General features: G+C 53.0%; 1 protein-coding gene and 1 non-coding gene across 4 annotated transcripts in view; one reads left to right on the plus strand and one right to left on the minus strand.

Annotated features, from left to right (window-relative positions):
- NTNG2 (netrin G2) overlaps positions 1–27,680 on the plus strand; it is a 71,291-nt gene that overhangs the window by 30,585 nt on the left and 13,026 nt on the right. For all 3 annotated transcript variants that reach the window (XM_018056031.1, XM_018056032.1, XM_018056033.1), the window contains one exon: positions 25,714–25,886. In XM_018056031.1, coding sequence (XP_017911520.1) covers positions 25,714–25,886 — 173 coding nt within the window. The remainder of the gene's footprint in view (positions 1–25,713; positions 25,887–27,680) is intronic.
- Positions 6,833–6,904, minus strand: TRNAE-UUC. Its single transcript has one exon. It is a non-coding gene; the product is annotated as a tRNA-Glu (tRNA).

The raw sequence follows: 27,680 nt of genomic DNA on the forward strand, positions 1-27,680 counted from the left end.
AGCTAGGGGAGCTTGCCCGAGCCTGGATTTCCAGGTTTTTATTGGGAATTGATCGCATAGGCATGGCTGACTGGCCATATGATTGACCACAGCCCCTAATTCCTTGACCCACAGGTCATGTTGATACAACATGGCCCAAGGCCCCCACCATAAATCACATCTTTATTATGAACTATGTGGAGTGGCCTCCGGCTCCAAGTAAACCAAGACACTGTTATTGGGCAGGCCATTCCAAGGCTCAAAGTTAGCTCCCAGGAGCTAGTCAAGGGCCACACTTTTCTTTGGAACATGTAGGGTGTGGACAGCTGTCCAGACCTGCTGAGTTATTTCTTTGCTCACAGCTTTGGAGAAGGAAATGTTTTGAGGACCCTTTTGGGGGGAGGCAAAAGACCATCATAGGAGGTACAAGCAGTCTTTGATTCCCGGGAACTGTTTAGATTGCAGTTGATAAAACAGTTCCACACTGAGATACTTTGTTTGTTCGACAGATCATGTGCTTGTCAGTATGAACAAGGCCTTTGTCCCACAGTGGGGATAGAACACCCTGCACTCAAGAGCCAGGCTTGGGGAGGCCCTGGGGCTCACAACCACGGGGTCAGTTGTAAAGGGCAGCAGCATGTAACGCAAGAGCTCCCTAAGTGTGGCTCCTGGACCAGCAGCATCAGCATCACTTGGGAACTTGCTGGAGATGCAGATTCTCAGGCCCCGTGCCAGACCTGCCGTATTGTAACCTCCAGGGCAGGGGCCTGGCAATCTGTCTGAACAAGCCTTTCTGGAGAATTCTGATACACACTGATGTTAGAGAACCGTTGGTGTGATGGTTGGGAGTAGGCATGCTTTAGCCGATGACCTGGATCTGCTATAGACTGGCTGTGAGCCTCTGCAGGAGGACTGCTCTGTGCCTCAGTTTCCCCATCTGTAGAACAGGCATGATAACAAGCAGGCTTCTCCCCTTGGGCTGCAGTGAGTTAAATGTGTTCACGTTGATGAAACTCTCAGAACTACTTTGCGCCTGTGTTTATTACATCGTAAGCCAACTCATTGGAAAAGACCCTGATGCTGGGAAAGATTGAGGGCAAGAGAAGTGGGCAACAGAGGATGAGATGGTTGGATGGCATCACTGACTCAATGGACATGAGTCTGAGCAAACTCCGGGAAATAGTGAAGGACAGGGAAGCCTGGTGTACTGCAGCCCATGGGGTCACAAAGAGTCAGATACAACTTAGTGACTGAACAACAATTCAAACTACATGTTTACCATGTTACGCATGCTGAAAAGGTACTTATTGAATAAAATAAACAGTGGTCAAAATAATGGTGTCAGAGAGCTGGGGCAGGCTGAGGAAGGACCGAGTTGAGACCTAGGGGTGTTGGAGCAGAATTAGGAGGGCACACCACTGGCCAGTTTGGGCGGGGTTGCACCAGAGTCCAGCTGGGACAGGTAACAGGGCATCTCTCCACAGCAGGCTCCACGGACTGCCTTTGCACACAATTACTGATGAGTGCAAAAGATCGTTTGCTGCATGGTATGAATAGGATAATCCCAGTTTTGTGAAATATATGATATAGCCGCACACATAATTTCTCTGTTGACTTTAACATTGGACAGAGGTTGACATTGATGTTGGCAAGAGCTCTGTTCTAGCCCAGGAGCACTGTGGATGTAGGGAAGAGGCTGGAAGCCTGTGTGCTAACCCCTCACTGTGGTCGTGCCTGCGGAGCGGGGGTGGGCAGGAGCGGTGTAGGGCTTTAGCTTTCAGCTTGTGTTTGCATTTTATTTCACTTTGACTCTCGGTGTGGATTCCAGGTGGGCCAAGGCCAAGGCAAAGGCAAGTGATTCTTTGAGGTGGGGTCAAGTTCAAGGCTGGCAGGTGGCAGTGAGGCAGGTGCACGTGCAGGGGCCTGTGGTTCGGACACCCGTGATTCCTAACCCGCCCTCGCTTGGGGTGGGCTGTTTTAAACCAGGAATGTTCTGGAAACTGCCGATATATGGTGGTTATTGTGGAAGCTGGGGGTCAAAGATCAAGTTCTTGCTCCTGCTTCTTGGATCCATGTCCAGGCTTTGGGCCGTTGGTCAGCACAGTGACTTCTGCCGGCCCTGGGGATACGATAGTCTGGTTTGCTTAAGACCCTCCCATCTACCAGCTTAACAGCTTAGCAGCTTGGGGGTGAGAACCAGATCCCCACCCTTTCTGGAGGATGTGGCCTTTTTTCTGTCCTCCTCGGACTGCTACAGGGCGTTCCTTACCTTCAAGTACCTGCTCAAGGGCCCGCCTTCCACTTTATCGGGCGGCTTAGGCAGGGTCCTGAGGTCTGGGCTGGCAGCAGGATCTGGGCTGGATGCTGACAGCCAGGACCAGCCGTACCCCTCCTACCTCAAGGCGGGTGTAGGTCATTTTTCTCTTAGGAAGGACTCTGTGATGCTGAAGTGGGGCAAATCATATGTGGGAAGGGACAAAAGGGGCAGAAAAGAATCTCAGCTTTTCAGCCTCATTCAAATCAAGAGGGCTGCGCTGGTACTGGGTGACCAAGGCCAGGGAGGGGGCAGGTGGGCAGCTGAGCTTGGTTCCAGCCCTGCCCCCTGCACCCATCTCTGGGCCTCAGTTTCCCACCTGTAACATGAGGATCGGAGCTGCCTGGAGCCCATGCCGCCCTGGCAAGTTGGTAGGGCGGTCCCTGCCCGGCAGCTCCCAGCTTCGGTTGGCACCCAGCCTCTGTGGACAGCGGGGATTAGCCATAGTGGTGGCGAAAGCACGCAATCGATTCACAGATAAAGTAAGTACTCTTCAGGTGGCTGGTTGGCAGGAAAGCGGCAACTTGGCTTATCGATTAATCAGGTCTGGTTAGATGGTTCAGCAAAGGGCCACGACTTCCTCTGCTGCTTCTTTTCAAATTCCAGGTGGGAAAGCCCAGCTGTGCCAGGGAGCCAGAGAGGCAGGATGGGGTGGCAGAGGTAGCCATGGCCTGCCCAAACGATGCCCCTGGTGTTCCTGAGTAGGCACCTGGGGACCCAGGGCTCTCGGGTGCTGGGACTTCAGGCTGAACCTGTTCTGGGATTTGCTCAGAATTTTATGACCCAGAGTCCACGGCGCCTCCCCCTATGGCCTGCTAATGATGTAGCTGAGATTTATTATTTGTGATGGGCTCCTTTCCTGTTGAGCAGTGAGCTAAGGACTCACATGTATCTTAGTTAATCTATAGTCATTTGATTCTCCCATGATTATTAAATCCCTAAGCCCCTACAAGCTGGAGCTCTGAGCAAGCCAGACCTGATCTCCACCCCCATAGACCCTTACCCACAGGGACAGCACTCCCCTCCACCTGGTGTTTTTAGATAAGGAGGCCGAGGTCAGCGGGCATAGGTAGATCTCACAGCTAAACTGAATGCCAAACAGTCAAGATCCAACCCAGGAGTGCCCAAGCAAGCTCAAGTCTATCTCTGTGGAATCCAGAGGCCTTTTGACACTGTGATTGCTTCTAGCCCTGTCACTCATGTCAGCTATTTCCAGCTTCAAGGGGGATCTGGATGGGAGGGGGAGGCAGGAGCGGGCCTGCAGAGGCACCTGGCTCTGAGCTGGGGAGAGGGGGGCAGATGGAGAAGCCTGGGCCCCCGGGGATGAGGAACTGGTACAAATCAGATGGTGGGAGGAAGGGGGAGCAAGAACGACGGCCCCCAGGGCAGGGCTGGGAGGAAGAAAATAACACATGGGGACTGCCGTCCGCCACCCGCCTCCCCTCCCTGCAGGACCAGGCCAAACAGCCTTGGAAGTCCTCCCCACTCTGGGTCTGAGATAAAGAGAATGGAAGAGGGAATCCCACCTGCTCCCATGCCTGGAGGTCTGGGAGAGGCAGGTGCGATCTTCCCCTTGTACACATGGGGAACCTCAGGTGTGGACTGGGAGGGTGGCTGGCTTTATTTAACTGAGTGCGTCTGGGGTGGCATCCAGATTTGAGCAGGAATGAGGTGGTGCTCGGAGCAGAGACAAAGGCCTGCTCCTCTCTCAACACAGTGGTCAAGGGCAGCCGGCCCTGCAGGCAACCAGCTTCAGACAGGCAGGCACACTCAGCCCCACTGCTGACAGCTCTGGATCCTGTAAATTTGGGGGCAACACCCAGAGGCTTTATCATTACAAAGCTACTCCCAGGAGTTGGAGATGTGGACCGCCCCCCCAGGTCGATGCATCATTAGACCAACCAGGGTTTGAATCCCTTCTGCATCACTGATTAGCTGGATCACCTAAACTTGTCTGGGCCTCAGTTTTCCCATCTGCAAAATGGAGATATAGTAAGGACCTCACCAGCTTGGGGTGAGGCTTGAATGAAATGATGTATTTGAAGAGCTTACCCTGGTGTCCCATTCCTCTGGCTAGGTGGCCGGAGAGAGGAGGAGAGACCAGTTACTGCCAGATACTCTGATGTTGTGAAGGAAGGCACGTAGCAGATATATAGAGAGACAGATAGATAGAGGTAAAGCATCTGCCTACAATGCAGGAGACACAGGAGACCCAGGTTTGATCCCTGGGTTGGGAAGGTTCCCTGGAGGAGGAAATGGCAACCCACTCCAGTATTCTTGCCAGGAAAATCCCATGGACAAAGGAGCTTGGTAGGGTTGCGAAGAGCTGGACATGACTGAACACGCATGCATAGATACAGAGATATGAAATCTCTTGCTTTTTGAAATTCTGCCACCTACTTCACAGTTCTTTGAAAATCCTGTGCAGGGAAACCACACCTGCAGCCCGGGCAGCTCCCGAGTGTGTCAGTGTGTCCCCTCCGCTCTGGGACGTCCCTGTCTTCTCACTGTCCTGGCAGCATAGCCGCCGCATTCGTAGCATTCCACAGGCACCTGGCAGGGCGGGGACCCTGGGATCCGGAATCAGGCAAACTCTGGCTAAACAGCCTCACCAATCCTGCTGACTCTGGGTCTGGGGCAGAGGCAAAGGGAGGTGTTCACTGCCCTAGTCTCACCCCCAGGCCCTGCCCTGGGCCGGAGGCCTCCGCCCAGAAAACTCCTGAAGGCTCCAGGGAAGTCGTCCAGCTGGGCCTTAGTCAGCCAGGGACAGAAAAAGAAGAATGAGTTCCCCGTTCCTGGAGGTATTCAAGTCAAGCAGGGTGGTGTTGGTGGGAGATGGTGGAACGAGTTTCCTTCCTCAGATGAAGGTCCTCTGCACCTGCTCTATACATCACTGATTAGGGGAACAGGAGCTATAGCTACTATTTGAGAATTGGGTGGGTGTTGGAACCCACCAGCTTCCCCAGATGCTGCCGGGGTCTGGCTTCTCATCCGAGGCCCGGGGCTGGCCAGCACCCGCCTGGTTTTCCCCTCCGTTGGCCCCTTCCCCTTTCTTGCCTTCGTGTCTTCTTCCATAAGCGTCCTGTCCCTATTGATCACCCAGTAACTGGAGATGGACGGAACTTAGGACGAGAATAGAAACCGCAGGAGGGAAGAAGGCTTTGTGCACGTTGGTGGGGGGGCAGGGAGGGGAGGGAGGGGACCAGAGAGAGCAGAAGGCGGTCCACTCTTCATACGTTCTAGTCTCTTCCTCTGCTGACCCACAGGAAACATGAGCGAGAAGGGAAGCATGTAGTTCTGTTCTGTCTGCAGTGACCCCTGTAGCTCTGTGATCCCCACCGAGGTTGGGGGTGGGGCTTCCTCCTTCCATAATAATGACTGTCCTTGCTGAGCAGTTCTGATGGGCCACGTGGCGTTCTAAGTCCTTTATGTGTGTCTCATTGATCCTGCCCCATGAGGGGCATCATCCCCAGCACACGGATGAGGAAACTGAGGCCTGGGAGGCTGAGAAGTAAAATTTCCTTTCTTTCTTTCTTTCTGGCTCTGCTGGGTCTTTGTGGCCATATGTGGGCGAGTGGGGGCTCCTCTTGTGTCCGTGTGCAGGCTTCTCATCGCAGCGGCTTCTCTTGTTGCGGAGCACGGGCTCTAAGACTCCAGCAGTTGTGGCACGTGGGCTCAGCAAGTGTGACTCTGGGGTCCTAGTGCACAAGCTCAATAGTTGTGGCGTGTGGGCCAAGTTACTCTGGGGCATGTGGGATCTTCCTGGACCGGGGATCAAACCTGTGTGTGTCTCCTGGATTGGCAGGCAGACTCTTCACCACTGAGCCAGCAGGGAAGCCCCTTGGAGACAGAAATAGATGAAGGTACCCCGTTAGGATGACTGTTGTCAGAAACACGGAAAACAGCAAGCGTTGGTGAGGATGTGGAGAAATTGAAACCCCTGTGTGCTGTCATAGGAGTGTCAAATGGCACAGCCACTGTGCAAGACAGTTTTGTTTGATTCCTCAAAAAATTAAACAGAATTCCCATATGATCCAGCAATTCCGCTCTGGGTATACCCCAAAGAATTGAAAGCAGAGACTTGAACAGATATCTGAGCAACCATGTTCTTAGCAGCATTATTTACATGGGCAGAAGGTGGAAACAGCCCAAGTGTACATCATTTGACGATGGAGTGACAAAAATGTGGTCTATACATACCATGAATTAAGCCTTGAAAAGGAAGGATAGCCTGACACCTGTGACAACCTGGATGACCCTTGTGGACTTTATGCCAAGTGAAATAAACCAGACACAGGACAGATACTTTCTGCGTCCATATGTAAAGCACCAGGAAAAAGCAAATTCTTAGAGATGGAAAGTGGGATGAGGTTGCTGGGTCGGGGAGAGGGGAATGGAGTTATTACTTAGAGGGTACAGAGTTTCTCTTTGACATGTTGTAAGCGTTCCAGAGAAGTATTTTTTAAGGTAATTCCTTTGCTTTTTGTTTGTTAATTTTATTTTATTTTTTGCTATGCCACGTGGCTTGCAAGATCTTAATTCCCCAACCAGGGATTGAACCCGGGCCACTGCGGTGAAAGCTCGGAGTCTTAACCACTGGACCATTGGGGAATTCCCTGGAAAAGGATATTGATGGTAGCTGCACAATAATGTGAATGTACTTAATGTCACTGAGCTATACCCTTAAAACAGTAAGTCTTATATTATGTATAAGGGCTCCCCGGTGGCTCAGTGGTAAAGAATCTGCCCGCCAATGCAAAAGACGCAAGAGATGTGGGTTTGAGCCCTGGGTCGGGAAGATCCCCTGGAGGAGGAAATGGCGACCCACTCCAGTATTCTTGCCTGGGATATCCCATGGCCAGAGGAGCCTGGCAGCCTATGGTCCATGGTGTCACAAAGAGTGGGACACGACTTAGCGACCAACACAAGACATGTTGTATGTATTTTAGCACACACACACGTACAAGAAGTAGGTGGATGACTTCCATGTCAGACGGGCCAGGTGCGACTCCTGGCTCGGGGTGACCCAGGGCAAGTGTCTCAGCCTGTCTGTGGCTCCTTTTCCACCTCCATAAAGTGGAGGTAATACCACGGGGTTTAAATGAGATAAAGCACGAAGAGGATCAGAGCCCTGGCTGGGCCACGGTAAACAGGCAGTAAGTGCTTGGGTCACCGCTGCGTCGGTAAAACACCAGGGTCACACGTTCCAGAGGTCCTTCTAGGGGCCCGTGGACCTTCAGGAGGGTGGGCTTTAAGGCTCCCGGTCTCCCAGAAGTACGTGCTAAGTGCTGTGTGGGTGTGCAGTCAGCCCAGGGGAGGGCCCTGGTTTTTATTCCATTTCCGAGAGGGTCCATGATCCCAAAACGTTTGGAGAGTCAGTTTTTTGTTTTACTTTCTATTTTTTTCAACCCAGTATGTGTGTTCCCAGCTCATTAGGGGAAGAGATTTGGTGAGATGCTATTAACACCCTTTAACCAAACCTGCCAAGCCTCCTGAACCATTGCCTCCCACCAAAGTCAAGACATGCGCAATACTGCCGAGAAATGGGGTCCAGGTAGGGCTGTGCGGAGGATTGCGGGGCGGGCTCCACTGCCAAGTCTAGGAGGCGGACCCGGGGGGCATTTGCGTGCCTTTGGGCTGCTCATCTACCAGGTGGGGCCCCATCTCTCGTGGGAGGGGCAGGAAGGGGGTCCTGGGTTTGGTGGGGTCTCAGAAGATGTGGGGAGCCCTGCAGGTGAGTTAGGAATGGAGTCACCAACAGTGAAGCCTTCAAACAGCCCTGGGGGCACCAGCACCCCCCTTTCTCCTGTTGAGCGAGGAGGATTTCCTTCTGAGAGTTTCATCACCGTTGTAGCACTTCACTCAACAAATATTTTTCAAAAATAAGCCAGACCAGCATTGGTCCTTTTTAAAAATGTCTTTACTTACTTATTTTTGGTTGCTCCAGGTCTTTGTCGCTACAAGTGAGCTTTCTCCAGTTGCAGAGAGCGAGGCAGGGCAGGGCTAGTCTTTGATGCCCCGCAGGCTTCTCGCTGGGCTGGCTTCTCTGGTTTCGGAGCACGGGCTCTAGGTACCCAGGCTCCAGTAGTCATAGCGCGTGGGCTCAGCAGTTGTGGCATATGGGCTTAGCTGTCCTGAGACATGTGGGATCTTCCTGGGCCAGGGATCAAACTCGTGTCCCCTGCATCGGCAGTAGGATTCCCATCCACTGAGCCACCAGGGAAGTCCCCAACAAATGTTCCTAGTGGGCCCTTGTGTTAGTTCCCTAGGGCTGCCGTCCCCAAGTACCACACGCCAGGTGCACTGAAAACAGTAGAAATGTATTGTCATGAGTTCTAGAAGCTTGAAGTCTGAAATCAAGGTGTCGGCAGGGCCGTGCTCTCCCTGTAACCTGTTGGGGAGAGGCTGGCCTGTAACTGCGATGGGGAGCCAGCATCTTTGGCATTCCCTGCCTGCAGATGGACAACCCCATCCTTTCTGTCTTCGCGTGGTGCCTTCTCTCTGCTCTCTGCCTCCATAGTGTTCTCCATGTGTCTCCTCTTCTTAGAAGGACAGCAGTCAGGTTGGGCTAAGGGCTCATCCTACTCCAGCATCGCCTTATCTTAGTTTATACCTTGATCACACCTGCAAAGACCCTATTTCCACATCAGGTCAGAGTCACAAACACCAGAGGTTAGAACTTCAATCTGTCTTTCTGGGGGACACAATTCAGTCCATAGCAATAGGTATTATGTGTCCAACACAGTCAGGCACTTTGTATCCAACGGCCTCACGGGGTTTACAGTCCTGTCCGTCTAGTCAAGGCTATGGTTTTTCCAGTGGTCATGTATGGATGTGAGAGTTGGACTGTGAAGAAGGCTGAGCGCTGAAGAATTGATGCTTTTGAACTGTGGTGTTGGAGAAGACTTTTGAGAGTCCCTTGGACTGCGAGGAGATCCAACCAGTCCATTCTAAAGGAAATCAGTCCTGGGTGTTCATTGGAAGGACTGATGCTAAAGCTGAAACTCCAGTACTTTGAGCATGCGAAGAATTGACTCATTGGAAAAGACTCTGATGCTGGGAGGGATTGGGGGCAGGAGGAGAAGGGGACGACAGAGGACGAGATGGCTGGATGGCATCACCGACTCAATGGACATGAATCTGAGTGAACTCCGGGAGTTGGTGATGGACAGGGAGGCATGGCGTGCTGCGATTCATGGGGTCGCAAAGAGTCGGACACAACAGAGTAACTGAACTGAACTGAACTGAACTGAGAGAATCAGAAATAAACAAATGAAACCACCATGGGTGACTCAGGTTGCTGGGAGGGTAGCAAACAGGGAAAAACAGGAAGGGTGGCTGGGAGAAGACTGACCTGACGTCAGGGCTCAGGTGGTGGGGAACGCCCCCTGCAGAGGCAAGGAGGGCAATTTTGGTCAACGGTCCTCTAAGACATCCACCTGTCAAAGGGAATTTCAGTCACTTCCAGTTTGGGGCAACTATGAATAGAGCTGCCTTGAACACTCGTGTGAAAGATTGGGAGTAAGCATAAGCTTTCATTTCTCTTGAGTGAATCCCCGGGTGTGGGATGGTGGGTTCATACGATAAGTGTGTGTTTAACTTTCTAAGAAACTGTGGATCAGTTTTCCTGAGTGGCTGTCCCCAAAGAGGAAGACAGAGTTCTGTTTGCACCTATTGCTGTGAGATGCCCTTGAGATCGGCGCCTCTGGACAGGCAAGTCTGAAGGGCAGGCAGCACTGGGCACCAGCAGTCCTGGGCTTTGCGATGACACCCGACACCACCGGGGGGTGTGAGGCTCTGAAACAGAGGAGGAAGACAGGGCTGACTGGGGATGGAGCCTGGGAAGCTAGACAGCAACGGCAGGACACAGAGAACGAGGAGCCACGGGGGAGGAAATCTGGAAGGACACTGCCCCAAAGCCCAGCAGGAGGAGTGGGTATAGGGGAAGGGGCATCAGTGCCCAGTGTCGCTACGGGGTCCAGACAGAGGACAGGAAGGTGGGTCCGTGGACTTAGCAATAGGGAAATCAAAGGTGGCCTTGAAGGGGCAGGTTTGGGGGAATTGGGGATGGAGGCCAGGTTGACTGGATTCCAGGGTGAATGCAGAAAATTTTTAAAGAATGAGTGAGGAGTAGGAAAACAAAAAGTCAGTGCTGATAAGGCTTTCAAGAAATTTGATCCTGAGAGGGAGCAGGGAAACAGGGCACGAGCTGATGGGGAGTCTGGAGGAAGGAGAAGATTCTTCCTAAAGAGGAGGGACCGCAGCACCATTTCTAAGGATCCTGTATCCTCATGGCAACCAAGAGCAGTCATCCTCCTGGCTCCAAGGTCTCTCTGAAATGAGTCAGTGGCAGCCCACCTGGGTATCAAAGAGAAGCCTGCATCTGAATTCAGACTCTTTCATTTGCTAGTTTGTGGCCCAGATCAAGTCTCTTCAATTTCCCTGGGCCTCAGTTTCCCCATCTGTGAAATGGGACCCTGTCGTTTTGAGAACCGTCTGAGAATTGCAGGTCTTCAGCTTGAGACCTGACGGCATGCAGCAGGTGCTCAGGAGATGGGCGCCCCTGTCACTCATGAGGAGTCAGTACGTGGTCAGGGGAACCAAACCCCCTTTCTACGGATACATCGCTCATGTGGAGGACCTGCTGCAGCCAAGATGAATCCCTGGATCTCTCCTCCTGTCCGGCTCTCTGCCCCGCCTGCTTCACGAGTCATTGGATGTGCAGGAAAGAGAAACTTGTTTTCATGTTAGAGGTAGTGACCTTGGAAGAGCATTAGTGCCAACAGCATCTCAGGGAGTGTGGAGGACCAGGCAGGCTCCTGTGCCCCGCCCCCAGCCTGGTGGTCCGTAGGATCTATGTAGCTGTCTCTGGGGCTAATGAAGCGTGGGCTGGACAGACAGGACTGGGCAGGGGAAATCCACCTGGGGAAGAGGCAGGTCGATTGCAGGCTAATTGCGAGGTCCTGTTCCGCCGCCGCCCTGGCCTGGCCGCCTCTCCACCCCTAAGCAGAGGGAGCCTGGCGGGGGGCGCATTTTGAAGACTCATTGGCACACACGCCCACATCAAGCACGCTTCAGACTCACTGGTGCTCCCTTGTATGTACCCCTCCAGGCCGCACACATGTGCAGCCCCACCTACGCACGGGAATCTGCTTCCACAAACATCAGTCACAGACCCATCACACGCCCCACCGCCGCCGTGCACCCCGGCTCACAGAAGCCGACCCGGAGGACGGAGCTGGGGCTTTCTCAGCAGCCCAGGGTCATCAAGGAGCCTCGGCCGGCCTGCTCCGGCCTTGGGGAGTCTGGGGGGCCTCTCCCCCCATTTGCAGTTGCCTCCTTCCACTCTGGGGAAATGCCTACCTCTGGATCCCCCCCCTTTTCTTTCATTGAAGTATAGTTGATTTACAGTGTGCTGATGCTAGTGTACGGCAACGCGGTTCAGTTAGGCGTCTGTATACACGTTAAGTGTGTTCTTTCTCATTACGGTTTCTCACAGGCTATTAGAGTTTCTCATAGGATACTGAATGTGGCCCCCCGTGCTATACGGTAGGCGCTTGTGGTTTATCCAGCCTATATATGAAAGCTTACATCTGCTCACCCCAGCCTCCTCCTGCCTCTTCCCCTAAGCCCCTCCCCTTTGGCAACAAGTCTGTCCTCTCTGCCTGTGAGCCTGGTTCGGTGTCATAGACACGTTCGTGTGCGTCATGGTTTAGAGTCCACGTATAAGTGGTTTCATCTGGTGTTTGTCTTTCTCCTCCTGGCTCGCTTACTTAGAGCGATCATCCCTAGGTCCATCCGTGCTGCGCGTGGCGTGATTTCGCTCCTCTTCTCTGCAGGCAGTGCTCCGCTGTGAACATCCGCCACGTCGCCTTCGTCCGTTCCTCTGTCGACGGACGTTTATGTTGTCCCATGTCTTAGCTGCTGTAAACACTGCGTGTATCTTCTTGACTTACAGTTTCATCTGGGTGTATGCCCAGGAGTGGGATTGCTGGCTCATATGGTAGCTCTATTTTTAGCTTTCTGAGGACCCTTCATACTGTTTTCCATAGTGACTACACCAACTTACATTCCCCCCAGCAGTGTAGGAGGGTTCCCTTTTCTCCACACCCTCTCCAGCATTTGTTACTTAGAGACTTTTTGATGACGGCCATTCTGACCAGTGTGACCACCTCTGGATTCCTACCCAGCCCTCCCCCAGCCTGTCAGCCTGAGCATTTCTTACGTGGACCCATCACCACCCCTGCCCCCCAGAGAGGGACACACCCTCCATCAGGATCTTGGCTGGGGAAATGACTGGCCCGCCCCCTTCCACGCAGAGGTTTTCTCCAAACCCAAACCCAGTCACACCACTTCCCAGAACAGCGCCCTTCAGTGGTCCCCCGTTGACCTTAGAAACTCCATCCCCATGGGCCACAGACCCTTCCTCCCACCTCCCTGGGCGTGCTGGATTCTGCGTTCTAACAGATCAGCCCCCTGCCCGCAGCAGGGTCCCTCTGACTTGCCTCTGAGCTGTTCCTACTTCCTGGGACACAGCCTGCCCACCCTCACCCGTGCTGTCTGGCAGACTCCTCATTCCTCAGGGTTTGGCTCAGAGAGCACCTCTCTGGGGCCCCCAGAGGCTGGGATCTGGGTGGCCCTCCTCTGCGCCCCCGTCTCAGGCTTTCTAGAAGAGCAGCTGTACCACTGTGCTATCCCAGCTACAGCCACGCTTACACCCAGCTGCGTCCCCTTCCCCATCCCAAGCTCTGAGCTCTGCAAGAACAGGGTCTGGGTCTCTGTTCCCGACCTGTAAGACTGTAAGGCCAGCACCGAGGACCCAGGAGCCGGGCTGTGTATTTGGGTAGTTCATTCATGAACGAGGAAACTTATTTACACAAACAGATGGGCCTTACCATCAGTAATTCTTTCAGAGTGGGGTGCATCTGGAATCTGGGAGCCAGGAGGTGAGGCAACAAAGCCAATGGGCTTGCGGACACCCACCCCGTCCCTCCAGCCCCCCTGCTTCCACAGAACACCCAGTGCGCCTCATGTTTCTCCTCTCCCCCTACCAGGTCTGGCCCTTCCCTCCAGGCTGCTGGGCTCTCCCACAGGCGAAGAGATGATGTTGCTTTAGTCCAGCCCGGTCACACACACACCGTGTCTCCCCCAAGCCACATGCCCGAGTTCCCCCAGCACCCTTCTCTCAGCTCCCTGCTGGTCAGAGCTGCCTCTGGCCTAATAATGGGTAATAGGATTTATCAGTGGACTGGAGGAGGTGATGTCCGTTAAAGCACTTAATACAAAAGGACTTTGCACAGAAGCCCAAATCAGATTTGGCCAATGAATTTGATTGCGGGCCTGACTGCGTACCAGGAGACCCAGCAGCCAGCATTTATCCACATCGCCCTGAGAGCGCCGGGTCACACCGGGCAGCCGAGGTCTCGCACACCCGCGCCCTGCAGCTCGGCACTCAGTCCCCCTCTTCTCGGGGTCTCAGGCCCTGACTCGCACTGTTTTGACCCAGATGGCTCAAGTTCTCTGGCATCTAGGAGCCCTCTTCCTGCTCCCACTCCACAAATTCTCTCTGAGTCCAGTATCCCTTACCAGGGATCCCCAGCTATCCTCATCACTCGTCACCTCTTGTATTTTATATTTTGGCCGTCATACTGTTTGGCTTGTGGGATCTTAGTTCCCCAACCAGGAATTGAACCCAGGCCCTTAATAGTGAGAGCATGGAATCGTAGCCACTGGACTGCCAGGGAATTCCCTATTTTATTTTTATTTCTTGGCCGCGCTGTGCAGTATGTGGGGTCTTAGTTCCCCTACTAGGGATCCGACTGTCACCCCTTGCATTGGAAGTGTGGAGGCTTAACCACTGGGCCAGCGGGAAGCTCCCCCTCATCCCCTCTTGATCCATCCTCTGCAGGCATTTCTCCTGACAATTTCTTGCTTCCTTGATGCGTGCCGGTCTCTCCCTGCTGGTGTGTACCAGCCAAGAACACAGTCTCTCCCTTAACCCCCTAAAGGTCTGACACCCCCAGGCCACAGGGATCCATCACTAGTGGACTTGGCCCCTGGGGCGAGTCAGTGAGAATGGTCACGTACAAAGGGGACACTTCAAAGAATGGCCGTTAGCCAGCAATGACCCCGAGATCCGGCCGTTGGCCTGGGCCACCTGCTGCCTGGGAGGGACAGCCCCTGGACCACGTCTCTCATGAGCCCCCAGCCCCCTCCCATGGCCTCCCACTCCTCCTTGGGGTCCAGGCCCCCAACCACAGATGCATGAGCCCTTCCACAAGGGGCGTGCCCTTCTCAGGGTCAGCCTTCTCCCCCACGTGTCCACCCTCACCTGCTAACGTCTCTAGGCCAGCGGAGGCATGGGGTTTGCGTCCCTGTACACCCAGCAGCCCACTGCAATCTTTCTCCCCAAACAAAAGAACAGTCTTTCCCCAGAGATAAATGCTCTCTCTGGCAAGAGAAACGGGAAGACACTGCTGGTGGCTTTAAAATAGAAGTTTGTTTCTAGCAACTCTAGCCTTCAAGGTGTCAGAAATACGCCCATCCTTCCCCAGAAGGCTCCATATGCAATGACGTTCGGACAAGTGGTAAAAGAAGTGGGGGAGGTGCCAGGCAGAGGGGAGCAATTACCAAGAACCCCTGGGGTCCTGGGCTCTCCTGTGTGCCCCCGACCTGGCCATCCCCGTGAGTGCCCTGAAATCCCGGCAGGGTTGATGGTTGAGGGGGGCCAGCCCCGCCCCCTCCTCCCCTCCCACTTCCAAGCACCCAGATCTCTTGTTCACCCAAACTCACCGCTTCCCCCTCTTTCCCCCAGAAACCGATGACATCACTCTTTCCGGTCTTTCCGGCAGCCAGGAGTTGACCTACATTCCTCCGCCCTCCTGTCTGGGAGGCTCTCCAAACCCCCGGCTTCTCTCACCCTGAGAAGGGGAGGGCCCAGCTCACGATTTTCATGGAGCCCCAGTGCCAGGCCCGTGTCCAGATGGCACTCCCGCCAGCAGCTCCCGGGCACTGCCTGCCCCTCCCTGCAGGGCAGGGCGCACTGGCGCCTGGCATGGGCTGGTGCCCCTGCCGTCCTGACGAGAGCTTCGTGCTTTGAGCGGCTGTCAGGCCCCCAGCCAGGCCCAGCGGGTGGACGGGATGGGGTGAAGTCCGCGTGTCAGTCTCCTCCTGGCAAGAGCAGGGCACGTTTCCCTGAGAACTTGGGTTGTGTGTGATGGCCTGCTCCAGGAGGTGAGGCTCAACCCTGCCTCCGGTCCCTCCTGGCCCTCCCCTGGGGCTCGTTAGGGACTCATCAACTGGAGAACAAGAAAGGACTTAGGGACTTAGGCGGGGAGGCAGCTGTGCCCCCCTCTCTGGAGGGCGGGTGGGCAGGCAGCCGGACCAGCTTGCGGTGGGTGGGTGGGCAGAGACATCTCAGGCCAGGCCTTGAAAGCGATCGGGGGGTGGGCAGAGGGCAGGGGTTCACCATGAGGGTGAGCAGGGGTGGCAGGTGGGGCTGCCGGATGAATGCAGGCTGCGGGGCCAAACCTGAATTTCAGATAAGCCGCAAGTATTAATAGTGTTTTTAGTGCAAACACGTCCCAATTATTTCATGGGACATGCGGGCAAAGCTTGTTTTATTGCTCTTGCTTTATTGAACTTCGAAGATACTGTGTTTTTCACAAATTGAAGGTTCGTGGCAGCTCTGCATCAAGCAAGTCAGTTGGTGCTGGTTTTCCCACACCATTTTTAGGGCTTCCCTGGTAGCTCAGCTGGTAAAGAACCCGCCTGCAATGCAGGAGACCCCGGTTCGATTCCTGGGTCAGGAAGATCCCCTGGAGAAGGGATAGGCTACCCACTCCAGCATACTTGGGCTTTGCTTATGGTTCAGCTGGGAAAGCGTCTTCCCGCAATGCGGGAGACCTGGGTTCGATCCCTGGGTTGGGGAGATCCCCTGGAGAAGGGAAAGGCTACCCACTCCAGTATTCTGGCCTGGAGAAGTCCATGGGATCGCAAAGAGTAGGACACGACTGAGCGACTTTCGCATCCTTGCTCACTTCAGGTCTCTGAGTCACGGTTTGGTAATTCTTGCGCTATTTCAAACTTTTCTTATTATTACATTTGTTGTGGTGATCATCGGTCTGTGATCTTACTACTATGACTCACCAAAGGCTCAGATGGGGGCTGGCATTTTTCAAAATGTAGCATTTCTTTAGTTAAAAGCTGTACATTTTTGTAGGCATAATGCTGTTGCGCAGTTAACAGACTACAGTATAGGGTAAAGATTAACTTTTTTTTGGCCACTCTGGGTCTTCATTGCTGCACACGGGCTTTCTCTGGTTGTGGTGAGTGGGGTCTACTCTTCGTTGTGATGTGGGGTCTTGTTGCAGAGCAGTCCCTTCAGAACGCTATTCTCTAAGCCCCCAGTCTTCCAGTGGTTGCCGCCCCCCAGGGACCCAGAGAACAAGTCAACTGATGGGGGGCATTTGTGCTGGCTGCCAAGAGGGGGTCTAGGGTAGGGTGCTGGCAAGGCAGCTCGGATGAGGGGAACTGTCCCATGGGGCTGGGCACCTGTCAGATAAGGACAGTCTTTGTTCCTAGGAATCCGCAGATTCTCACTGATACCACTTGTGGGCCATTACAAGGGCAACACAGCTGGCGTGTATGGAAGGCTGGCTATGCGCCTGACCCTGTGCTGAGCACTGCCCCCACGCCAGCCCATCCTCATCCTCTCATGCGCGGCCCTATGGAAGCCGTCAAGTCCCCAGTTTACCAGGAGATGAAGACCCTGAGGCTGGCTGCCCGCCCCCACGCTGCTCCAGCCAAGGCGCTGCCTGGCCTTCCACACGAGGTGTTGCGCAGAGAGCTTCTGTGCAGCATCTGCCCCCTCCCATCCTTTCTTCCTCCGTCATTCAGCCCCTCTTGATTAGAGCCCACTGTGTGCCAGATAACTCAACAGTATGTTAGGCCCGCAAACAACTGAATATTAGGAAAGTCGAAAAGCTAAGATGTAACTCAGCCCTTCCGTTTGCAGTTGGAAGGTCTGAGGCCGGGAGAAGTGACTTGCTCAAGGTCACCTGGGCGAAGCCGGAGCAGGGAATCGGCTTGGCGCTCTGGCTGCTGACTCAGCACCTCTGCCCCTCCCCCACCCCCTTTCTTACCAATCCACCCCTGCCGCCGTCCGCAGGGTCAGAGCCCTGGCATTCTGTGATGGGACGGGCAGCAGATCGTGATGGGCGGGGTGGGGGGGAGGGGGCACTGCTGGCCAGGGGCAGGTCCCGTGGGCTGGCCGGCCTTGCCCTGTCCCTTTTGTTCATTATTAAATAGTGCTTCATGATGGATGAGCCGAGAAGTGCTGTGTAGCGGGGTCAGGTGGCTCAGGCGATGGTTTTCTGGTGAGACTGATGGCTCTCAAAGGTCAAATTCAGAAAGCAATTCCTTGGGAAAATTGATCCCATGGATGCAGGAGAAATGTCTGGGCCAGAGGTGCAGCCAGGAGTCTGGACCACCTGCCTCGCTCCAGATGCAGGCAGCGGCTGGTGTTGGGACAGAGGCAGGAAAGGCAGTTTCTTTCTCCTGCGTTTCCTTGGCCAAGGCTGGGCCTCAGAATTGGTGATGGGCTTGGGAAGATCAGCCCAGCGGCCCTCCCCCCGGCCTTCATCATCCAGGTGGAATCAAGGTAAGGGGAGTGCTGAGAGACACGGGGAGGAGAGTGGAGATGAAACCGGAGTATTGCACCCAACAGTTCTGGGTTCAAATCCAGCCTCTTCCACCTAGAGGCCTGGGGTGACTTGTGGCACTTGACCTACCACAATCTTACTTCCTCACCTATAGAATGGGAAGAGTGATGCCTTCCAGGTTTTCACAGGGATTCAGTTAATAATGCAAGATTTTTCTCCCACTCTGTGTGTTTTTTCACTTTCCTGATGGCTTCCCCCTGAAACACAAAAGTATGTAATTTTGATGAAGTCCAGGGTCTCTATTGTTTCTTCTGTGGCTTGTACTTTTGGTGTCACGTGTAAGAAACCATTGCTTAATCCAATGTCTCAAAGATTTACCCCTGTTTCTTTTTCAGTTGTCTAATTTTAGCTCTTACATATAGGTCTTTGATCAATTTTGAGTTAAGTTTTGTTGATGGCATGAGGTTGAGTTCTAATATTAGTCTTTAGCATAAGGATATCTCAAATGATTTGTTTACTTACTGATTTTTTTTAATGAATACACTTTAAAATGTTGGCCTCACTTAGATAATAATATTTCTGAGATTCCCGGGTTTGGTGAATTTATCCCTTAAAAAATTACTGTGTAATCAAAGTGAAAGTCGCTCTGTCGTGTCCGATTCTTTGCAACCCCAGGGACTGTACAGTCCATGGAATTCTCCAGGCCAGAATACTGGAGTGGGTAGCCTTTCCCTTCTCCAGAGGGTCTTCCTAACCCAGGGATCGAACCCAGGTCTCCCACACTGCAGGTGGATTCTTTACCAACTGAGCCACAAGGTAAGCCCCAGAATAATAGAATGAGCAACCTATCCCTTCTCCACGGGATCTTCCCAACCCAGGGATCGAACCCAGGTCTCCTGCATTGCAGGCAGATTCTTTACCAGTTGAGCTATCAGGGGAGCTGTGTAATAAAAGCTAAACAAAAACTACTAAACTGTTCTGCAGTTCATACTCACACCTCTCCCAACCATCTCGCGTGGTCCACTTTGGGAGATGACGCTGATCACAATGACCACTGGGACAAAGGAAGTGTAGCAGGGGCTGACAGAGGCAGGATCATGAAAGGCCTGCCTGCAGAAGGGGCATTGGGCCTTGAACTTGACACTCTCATTAGATGTTAGCTTTAGGAGAAAGGAGCAGAGCCTGGCAGTGCACCCAGCAGAAGGACAGGATGTGCAGAGGTCCAGAGGAAAGCGGGGGCGGAACCGTGGTGGACAGAGACAGTGAGAGACAGAGACGTGGAGAGACATAGAGGGACACAGAGAGAGCCAGAAAGGTGAAGCCCCACCCCCCCCACACACACACACGCACACACACAGGCAGCCTCACCCGAGCTCCCTGCACAGGTCAGGAAGTCTGAGAAGCAGCTCCACTGACTGGGTTCTCTTTCTGTGCCAGTCCTGGTGGACCGTCCCCCACGCCGTGTGGGCTCCTCTTGGCAGCCCTGCCCAGCACGGAACTTCTCTCCATACTCATTCCAGAGCTCAACCAGGGAGGCAGAGAAGCCAAGACACCCTCTGGGAGATGAAGATGGTGGGAGGGGATGGCCAGCGTGGGGCGGGGCAGAGCCGGGGTCAGGGAGAAATATCTGGATTTGGATCCGGAGTGGCCTTTAAACTGCATGACCTTGGACAGGCTTCTCCTTGCCTGTACCTCTCACCCCTGCCAGGCCTGCCCAGCTCTCACATTCTGTGACTCTCATCTATCGTAATTACAATACACTTCTCAGATTCAGCTGCCCTTTAACAAACTTTTAACAAGCCAAGGTCAGTGTGATCACCCAAAGTTAAGATGGCAGTCTTTTCTTTCTGTAGCTGATATCTAAAAATATCTGATCTTCGGGCCAGAGGCATGGTGTACACTCCACACAGCTGGGGTGTTCCTGTCCAGCTAGCTCCATGGGATGTTAAATAGGAATTCAGATGAAAAAAATTAAAACCTTCCGAGGCCAAATATGTTTTGCAAACTTTAGTTAGACAATGTCAGCAGGTTTCTTTGCTATAGGACTTGGCAGAGCCTTTGATGTGCTAATGCACACTAGGACTCTGGGTGAAAAAGTGAAAGTGTTCATCACTCAATCATGTCCAACTCTTTTTGACCCTATAGACTGTAGCCCTCCAGGCTCCTCTGTCCATGGGATTTCCCAGGCAAGAATACTGGAGTAGGTAGCCATTTCCTCCAGCAGGAGAACTTCCCAACCCAGGGATCAAACCCGGGTCTCTTACGTTGCAGGCAGAACAGATTCTTTACTGTCTGAGCCACCAGGGAAGCCCTGGGCGGAGGGGCCAATCAGGGAGCGGGAAGGACAGCGTTAGGAGAGCATCCTATATGTTGACCAATAAGATTCAAACACAGAATCTTTCTTTGCCATGGATCATCTTTGGGTCTAATGTTTCCAGGAAGAAGGGTCCCCAGTGCCAACTGGGGCCTGCCCAACCCTCTTTGTGCCTTTCCCAGAACCTAGCATATAGTAGGCCCACAGTACTCCTGTGGTAGTAGATTGGAGCTCCAGAGAAACAGGGAACAGACTTTCTCAAGCTCCGTGTATTTCAGCTTTGTGCTGCAGTAAAGCCTGACAGGGCCAGGGTGCTAGGAACATGAAGTTAAAACAGCATAGTCTTTCACGCCAGCTGATGCATCGGAATTCTAGTCCAGAGAATTCAGCGGACATCTGTGGACCCGGGCACTGAGTCATGAGCGTCACGTGGAGCGATGGCTTCCCAAACAGGACCCTGATAGACCTGCTTCTCCTCCTGAGAGGAAAGACCTGTGTGAGCTCAGGAACCAGCCTGATTTCAGGTTTCAAATCTCATCTGTTTCCTGCTCACCAAAGTGATCTGCTCACTGTAGAGGATGTAGGAGACATGCAAAGTGACACGGAAGGAAATCATTTACAATCCCATCCCCTCCCTCCCTAGACAGCCACACGAGTACCGAGATGCGTTGTCTGCTGGCGTTCCAGGTGTGAAGTCACATGCTATCAGGAGCTGACTGTAGTCCGATGTGTGTGTGCATGCTAAGTCGCCTCAGTCATGTCCCACTCTTTGTGACCCTATGGACCATAGCCCACCAGGCTGCTCTGTCTGTGGGGTTCTCCAGGCAAGAATACTGGAGTGGGTTGCTATGCCCTCCTCCAGGGGGTCTTCCCCACCCAGGGACCACACCCAAATCTCTTAGTCTCCTGCATTGGCAGGTGGGTTCTTTACCATTCATGCCACCTGGGAAGCCCATAGTCTGATAATAATCTGCTTGGGCCGCCATAATGGAGTCCCACAGAGTGTGGGGCTTTAACTACAAACATTCATTTATTCCCTCACAATTTTGGAGGTTAGAAGTCCAATATCAAGATGCCGGCAGGGTCAGTTTCTGGTGAGACCCCTCTTTCTGGCTTGCGGATGGTCTACTTATCACTGTGTCCTCACATGACAGAGAGAGCTCTGGGGTCTGTTGCTCCTCTTATAAGGGCACTAACCCTATGCGATTAGGGCCCCACCCTTCTGACCTCATTTAACTTTAATTTCCCCTCCAAGGACTCTGTCGGACATGACTTGCTCTGTCGTGTCTTACTCTTTGCGACCCCATGGACTGTAGCCTAGCAGGCTCCTCCACCCATGGGATTTCCCAAGAGTACTGGAGATGGGTTGCCATTTCCTTCTCCAGGAGATCTTCCCGACCCAGGGATTGAACCCAGGTCTCCTGCACTGCAGGCAGACGCTTTACCATCTGAGCTATAGGGAAGTCCAAGGACTCTGTCTCCAAATACAGCTGCACTGAGTGTTAGGGTTTCAACGTATGAGTTTGAGAGTGACACAGTTCGGTCCATAGCACTATGATACATACAGCTGGTGTCCTACTCTTTTACAATCCGTATTCTAACCCATATTCACCTCTGGACTCCAGAGCTGGATATCCCTGAGTTCCAGTCCCGGTCAGTTCTGGGCAGCCCTGTGACTCTGGGCAAGATGCTTAATCTCTCTGAGCCTCCGTTTCCTCGTCTTTAAAGCGAAGGTGACGGTGATACCAGCTCTGGTAGCCATTCAGAGGCCAAATGAGATGCCCGTTGGCGCACAGCAAACACTCACTAGTTTTGGTCTTTTCATTTGTATTAGGAACATTTCCCAGGGCTTGAAATAGCCTCTGACAACAAAATGTTTAGTCGCTAAGTCACGTCTGACTCTTTTGTGACCTCATGAACTATAGCCTACCAGGCTCCTCTGTCCATGGGATTTCCCAGGCAAGAATACTGGAGTGGGTTGCCATTTTCTTCTCCAGGGGATCTTCTTGACCCAGGGATCGAACCCAGGTCTCCACAATGCAGGCAGATTCTTTACCACTGAGCCACCAGGAAAGAAATATTTAATGGCTTTATAATACCCCATAGCATGGCTGTGTCTAATTTCCATAACCATCCTGCAAGATGGTCTGATGTCAGAGAGAAGTTATAAGAAGGAAGGCGGGGACTTGACTGGTGGTCCAGTGGTTAAGACTCTGAGCTTCCACTGGCAGTGGGGTGTACGAGTTCAGTCCCTGGTCCAGGAACTAAGATTTGTCCCGCTGTGCAGTCCAAAAAAGAAAAAGTTCTTGAACTGAATTAAAATGAAAATGCAACATATCAACAGAAAATTATTAAAATTAAAAAATATATATATTACAAAAGGCAGCTCTGACACTTCTGAAGCAGCAGGCAGCAGGTTAACTGAGAGCTGCAGGGCTGCTAGAAACCTGGCAAGCCGCTCCCCCCGGTTTGGGATCCTTGCCCTGGAAGGGCAGCCTCACAGCGGTGCTCCAGTCAGATGGAGACAAGGAGGGTAGGAGTGGGTGGGGGCCGTGAGAGCCAGGATGAAGGGTCTGGCAGGACAGATTTATGAGGCGGGAAGACGCAGGAAGTTAAATATTCATCATGTGGATAAGCAGAGGCTAAGGGGGGGACACTCCATCCAGGAGGAGCGTCGCTGAGTGGGAGGCGAGGTGTGAAGAGGAGGGGGAGTCATGAGCTGAAGGAGAAATGCTGGGTAAGCTTTCAGCAAACAGTCTTAGAGACTCTGGGAGCCAGTGATGGGGAATGTTGCCCACTCTGGGCATCTCTGGTGGGATGCAGGTGCCTCTACCCTCGTCCACGCCACTGCCCTCTGCTGCCAGCCGGGCACGCTTCCTCCCTGCCACCCCCTACCCCACCATGCCCGGGCTCTGGTCTCCCAGACAAAGCATCCTTCATGGAGCCACCACGATGACATATAAAATGCAAGCCAGAGCAGGACACCTCTGACCTTCCCAGGGCTTCCAGAACAGAATCCAGCTTCCATGTCAGGTCTGGCCACCTCCTCCCCTCTTTCATCTCATCTCATCTCAGGCCTCATTGGTTGAGCTCTTCTTGGCCCAGGGATGTCTTCCCTCGTGTTCTTGTCTCCTCCAGAAGGTTCTCGCCTCTTTGCCTGAGTAACTCTTGATGCTCTTGCAGGTCTCAGATTTAAATTGTTCTTCCTGGAAGCCTATCCTGCTCCCCACTCAGACTGAGACCCTACGATCCCCTCTCCTTTGTAGAACACATGGGCACCGATGACAGCTGACATTGATGTTTAATTAAAAAGATTTGCGTGATTATTGTTTTAAGATGAGGTCTTCGTGGAGTTTTAGGTTTACAGAAAATTGAGTGGATTGCACAGAGGACTCCTAATATCTAGGTTATTAACATCTTGCTTTCCTATGATGTCTTGGTTACAGTTGATGAACCGATACTGATACGTCATCGTCAACTCAAGTCCAGCTGACGTTAGGGCTCTGTCCTGATGTTGTCTGGGTTCTGCGGGTTTTGACAAATGCATAACGTCATGGGTCCACCATGACAGTGTCATACTGATCACTCCACTGCCCTTCAAATCCCTTGGGCTCCACCTATTAATCAGCTCCCTGCCCTTCCCCCACCGCTGATTTTTTTTCCTTGTCTCCCTGCTGGACGCCATGCTCCATCAGAATAAGGACCCCATCTGCTTTATCAACGATTGTACTTACCATTCCCAGCTCAGAGTCTGGCACATAACAGGTGCCCTATAAATATTTTTCTTTGCTTATTTTAATAAAAAGAAAATTCTACCAAACATGTTATTCTGCTTTTTACAAATATTGACAATATATCTTGGAAATCTTCCCATATCAGAATGTAGAGCACTCTTTCTCTCTCTTTTATTACAGAGGTTTTCCAACATGCATACAAAAATAGAATCTACTGTAATGAACTGCCACATACCTGTCACCCAACTTCAGCAGTTAACTCATAGCCTTTCTCGTTTTGTCTGCATCTCTCCCCATGTTCTCCCTTTCTGTGTTATTCTGAAGCAGATCCCAGCCATCAGATCACTTCATCTGTAAATATTTGTGTGTCTCTAGAGATAAAGGCTTTTAAAAATATAATCACAATACCATCACTGCAGTTAATAAACATTAATTTAACGTTGGGCTTTCCTGGCGGCTCAGACGGTAAAGAACCCACCTGCAATGCAGGAGACCCAGATTTGATCCCTGGGTCAAGAAGATCTCCTGGCGAGGGGAATGGCTACCCACTCCGGTGTTCTTGCTTGGAGAATCCCATGGACAGAGGAACCTGGTGGGCTACAGTCCTTGGTGTCGCAGAGTCAGACACGACTGAGCAACTAACACACAATTTAATATCACCAAATGTGGTTAATGTTCAAACTGTCTCACAAATACGCTTTGTTTATCGGAGTTTAGGGGTTGTTTGAACCAAGGCCCAGATGAGGTCCAGTCCTGCCCTTGGTTGCTTTGCCCTTGAGGTTTTTCTTGATCTGGGTTCCTCTTTCCTCTGTATCAAGTTTTGCCCCGCCTTGCAATTCATCGGTCCTACAAGCTATGTCATCACTTCTGGATTTTGCTGACTGCATTCCCCCCTGGTGGTGTTTAGTATGTTTCTCTGTCCTCTGTCTTCCCTAATGAGTTCATAGCTGATCCAGAATCTTTGATCCAGAGCGTTGATCAGATTCAAGTTCGATTTGTCTTGACAAGGCTGCTTCAGGGTGGGCTGTACCCTCCCACTGGGAAGTTTTTCTCTGGACGTCTCTGTTGCTGCTCTGTGCTCACAGCCATCCATTCAGTAGGGGATGCTGCATGACCACTTTCTAATTCTATCTTTCCTTCTTCAATTAGCAGCTGGACTGCTTCTATAAAAAGAAGCATCCCCTCCTCAACTGTTGGTTACCTGGAGGTACACTTTATATAGGACATGCAAGAAAAATGCTTGATTCTTTCCCTTTATTTACTGATTTCAGAATGATGAGTTGCCTATAAATATTTGAATGAATGAATGAATAATACATGTATGGATGAATTGACAGGGTTTTGGGAATCAGGGCTTCTTTCTGCCCTCAAGGGCACGGGTGTGGGCCACAGCCAAGAGTGGAGATGCCACTTGAGGCCAAGGCCAGGTCCATGCAACCAGGGGCAGGTAACTCTTGCTACCTGTCAACCACCATGGTTGAGAGCCACGGCAATCGAAAGCTGTGTTACTAAAAATACAGCATCTGGGACAACCCCGTGAGAGGCAGGAGCCAGGGGCACCTCTTTCTGGAAGGACTCAGAATGGTGCCTCGGGGGTGCTTGTCCCAGAGGAGAGTCTCGGCAGGCCGGCCACCCCTGACCCTCTCCCAGCCCCCCTGGGAGCCGGAGCAGCCCCCACGCTCACCGCTGCCTCCCCCCCCGTCCCCCCAGGTGCCAGTGCAACCTGCACGCCAGCGTGTGCTCCGCGCGCGAGGGCAGCCTGCAGTGCGAGTGCGAGCACAACACCACGGGCCCCGACTGCGGCAAGTGCAAGAGGAGCTTCCGCACGCGGTCCTGGCGCGCCGGCTCCTACCTGCCGCTGCCCCACGGCTCTCCCAACGCGTGTGCGTACACAGACTGGCCGTTGCACCCGGGCAACCCCCACCCCTCCCCACCTCAGACCAGCAAGGCCATGGGCTCCCCCAACCTTCAGCCTCAGGAGCGGCGGACCTCATCACGAACATGCATGCACACACACGTGCACAAAGGTGTGCACACAAACACGCATGCACAGACACGCGTGTGAACATGCGCACACAGTTGCACATAGATTTGCACGCACAGATTTGCACACACAAACATGCACACATGCATGCACAGATGCATGTGAACACATGCACACACTCCCAAAGATATGCACACACAAACGTGCACATGTGCACACGCTGACATGTGTGAACACATGCCCGCACTCACACAGGTATGTGCACACGTGAACATGCATACATGCGTGCAGACTCACATGCACACACACGAAGGTGTGTACACACACATGCACACACAGGAGTGTGCACACACAAACATGCACATGTGCACACAGTGACATGTGTGAACACATGCCCACACTCACAGAGATGTGCACACATGAACATGCATACATGCATGCAGACTCACATGCGCACACACACAAAAGTGTGCACATACACATGCATGTGTGCACAAACATGCACACATGCACGCACATATGAACACAGACACATGCGCACGTGCACGCACAGATGCATTTGTGAGCTCATGCGCAGGTACACAAAGGTGTGCACACAAACACGCACGCACTGACACACTTGTGAACACGTGCACACACACTTGCAAATGCACGCACTGACACACATGCACCCACACTTGCAAAAAGGTGTGCACACAAACATGCATGCATGCACTGACACACATGCACACACATGTGCACACATGGGCACACCCTTTTTAACCAAACTCCCAAGTGCCAGGCCTTGTCATCAAGACCCTCTAGCATGCCTGCCTCCTGCTGGGAACCTAAGATGAGCTGACTCAGCACCCTTCTCACTGACCTTCCCCTTCGTGACCCCCAGGCAGGGGAGAAGGCCCACAGGGTGTCAGGGAGGAGTGGGTGGGGACCCCTCCCTCCAGGCTGACCATGAGGAGCAGCACCATCCCTCGTAAATGTCTCAGTGTGTACAGGACATTTACAGTCACTGCATGGCCCCAAATGCTACCGGGTCCCCCCTTGACCCTCTGGGTGGCCCCTGGAAGTGGGTCTCCTGGCCGCATTTTGCAGAGGGATGCTCCGAGGTCCTGGCCATGCCCTCTACCCAGCCCCTGCTCTCTCGGCTCAGTGTTCCAGTGCCAGAGTCCATCCTCAGGGTGTGCCCTCACACACCTGCACCGTGAACATGCTTTGGGGTCCCTGTCATCATTCCCCAGCACAGTCCCTGGGTGTCTCCTTGAAATTGAGTCCCAGAGAGCCCCCAGCTGCTGTGGATAAGGGCCCAAGCTCGTCCAGGGTGGGCGTTCCCCAGCCAGCCCCCCACACCCCACCAAGTGACTTGCTGACACTCGGCCAGTGCTTTGTCGAGGAGGCTGCACCAGGCACTTTATATACAGCTTCCCCGCCTTCTGATAGCCCCTCAGATGGTGTTTTCATTATGGTCCTACTCTCCAGATGAGCAAACTGAGGCCCAGCGACCCTCAGGGCCCTCCTAGTTTGGCAGCAAGGTAAGCGCCAGCACTGAAGCCAGTTCCCAAGCCAGGCTGGGCTACCAGGACCACTCAGCCCGCCCTTCCTGAGCACACTCTCTGGAGCCCATCCATCGGTGCCCTGCAACCGAGTGGTGAAAGCTTTATGTAACTTGAGGCTGATCAAAGCTGGAAGCCTCGCGATG

This window comes from Capra hircus, chromosome 11 (genome assembly GCF_001704415.2).
Source record: "Capra hircus breed San Clemente chromosome 11, ASM170441v1, whole genome shotgun sequence".
NCBI classification, from domain to species: Eukaryota; Metazoa; Chordata; class Mammalia; order Artiodactyla; family Bovidae; genus Capra; species Capra hircus.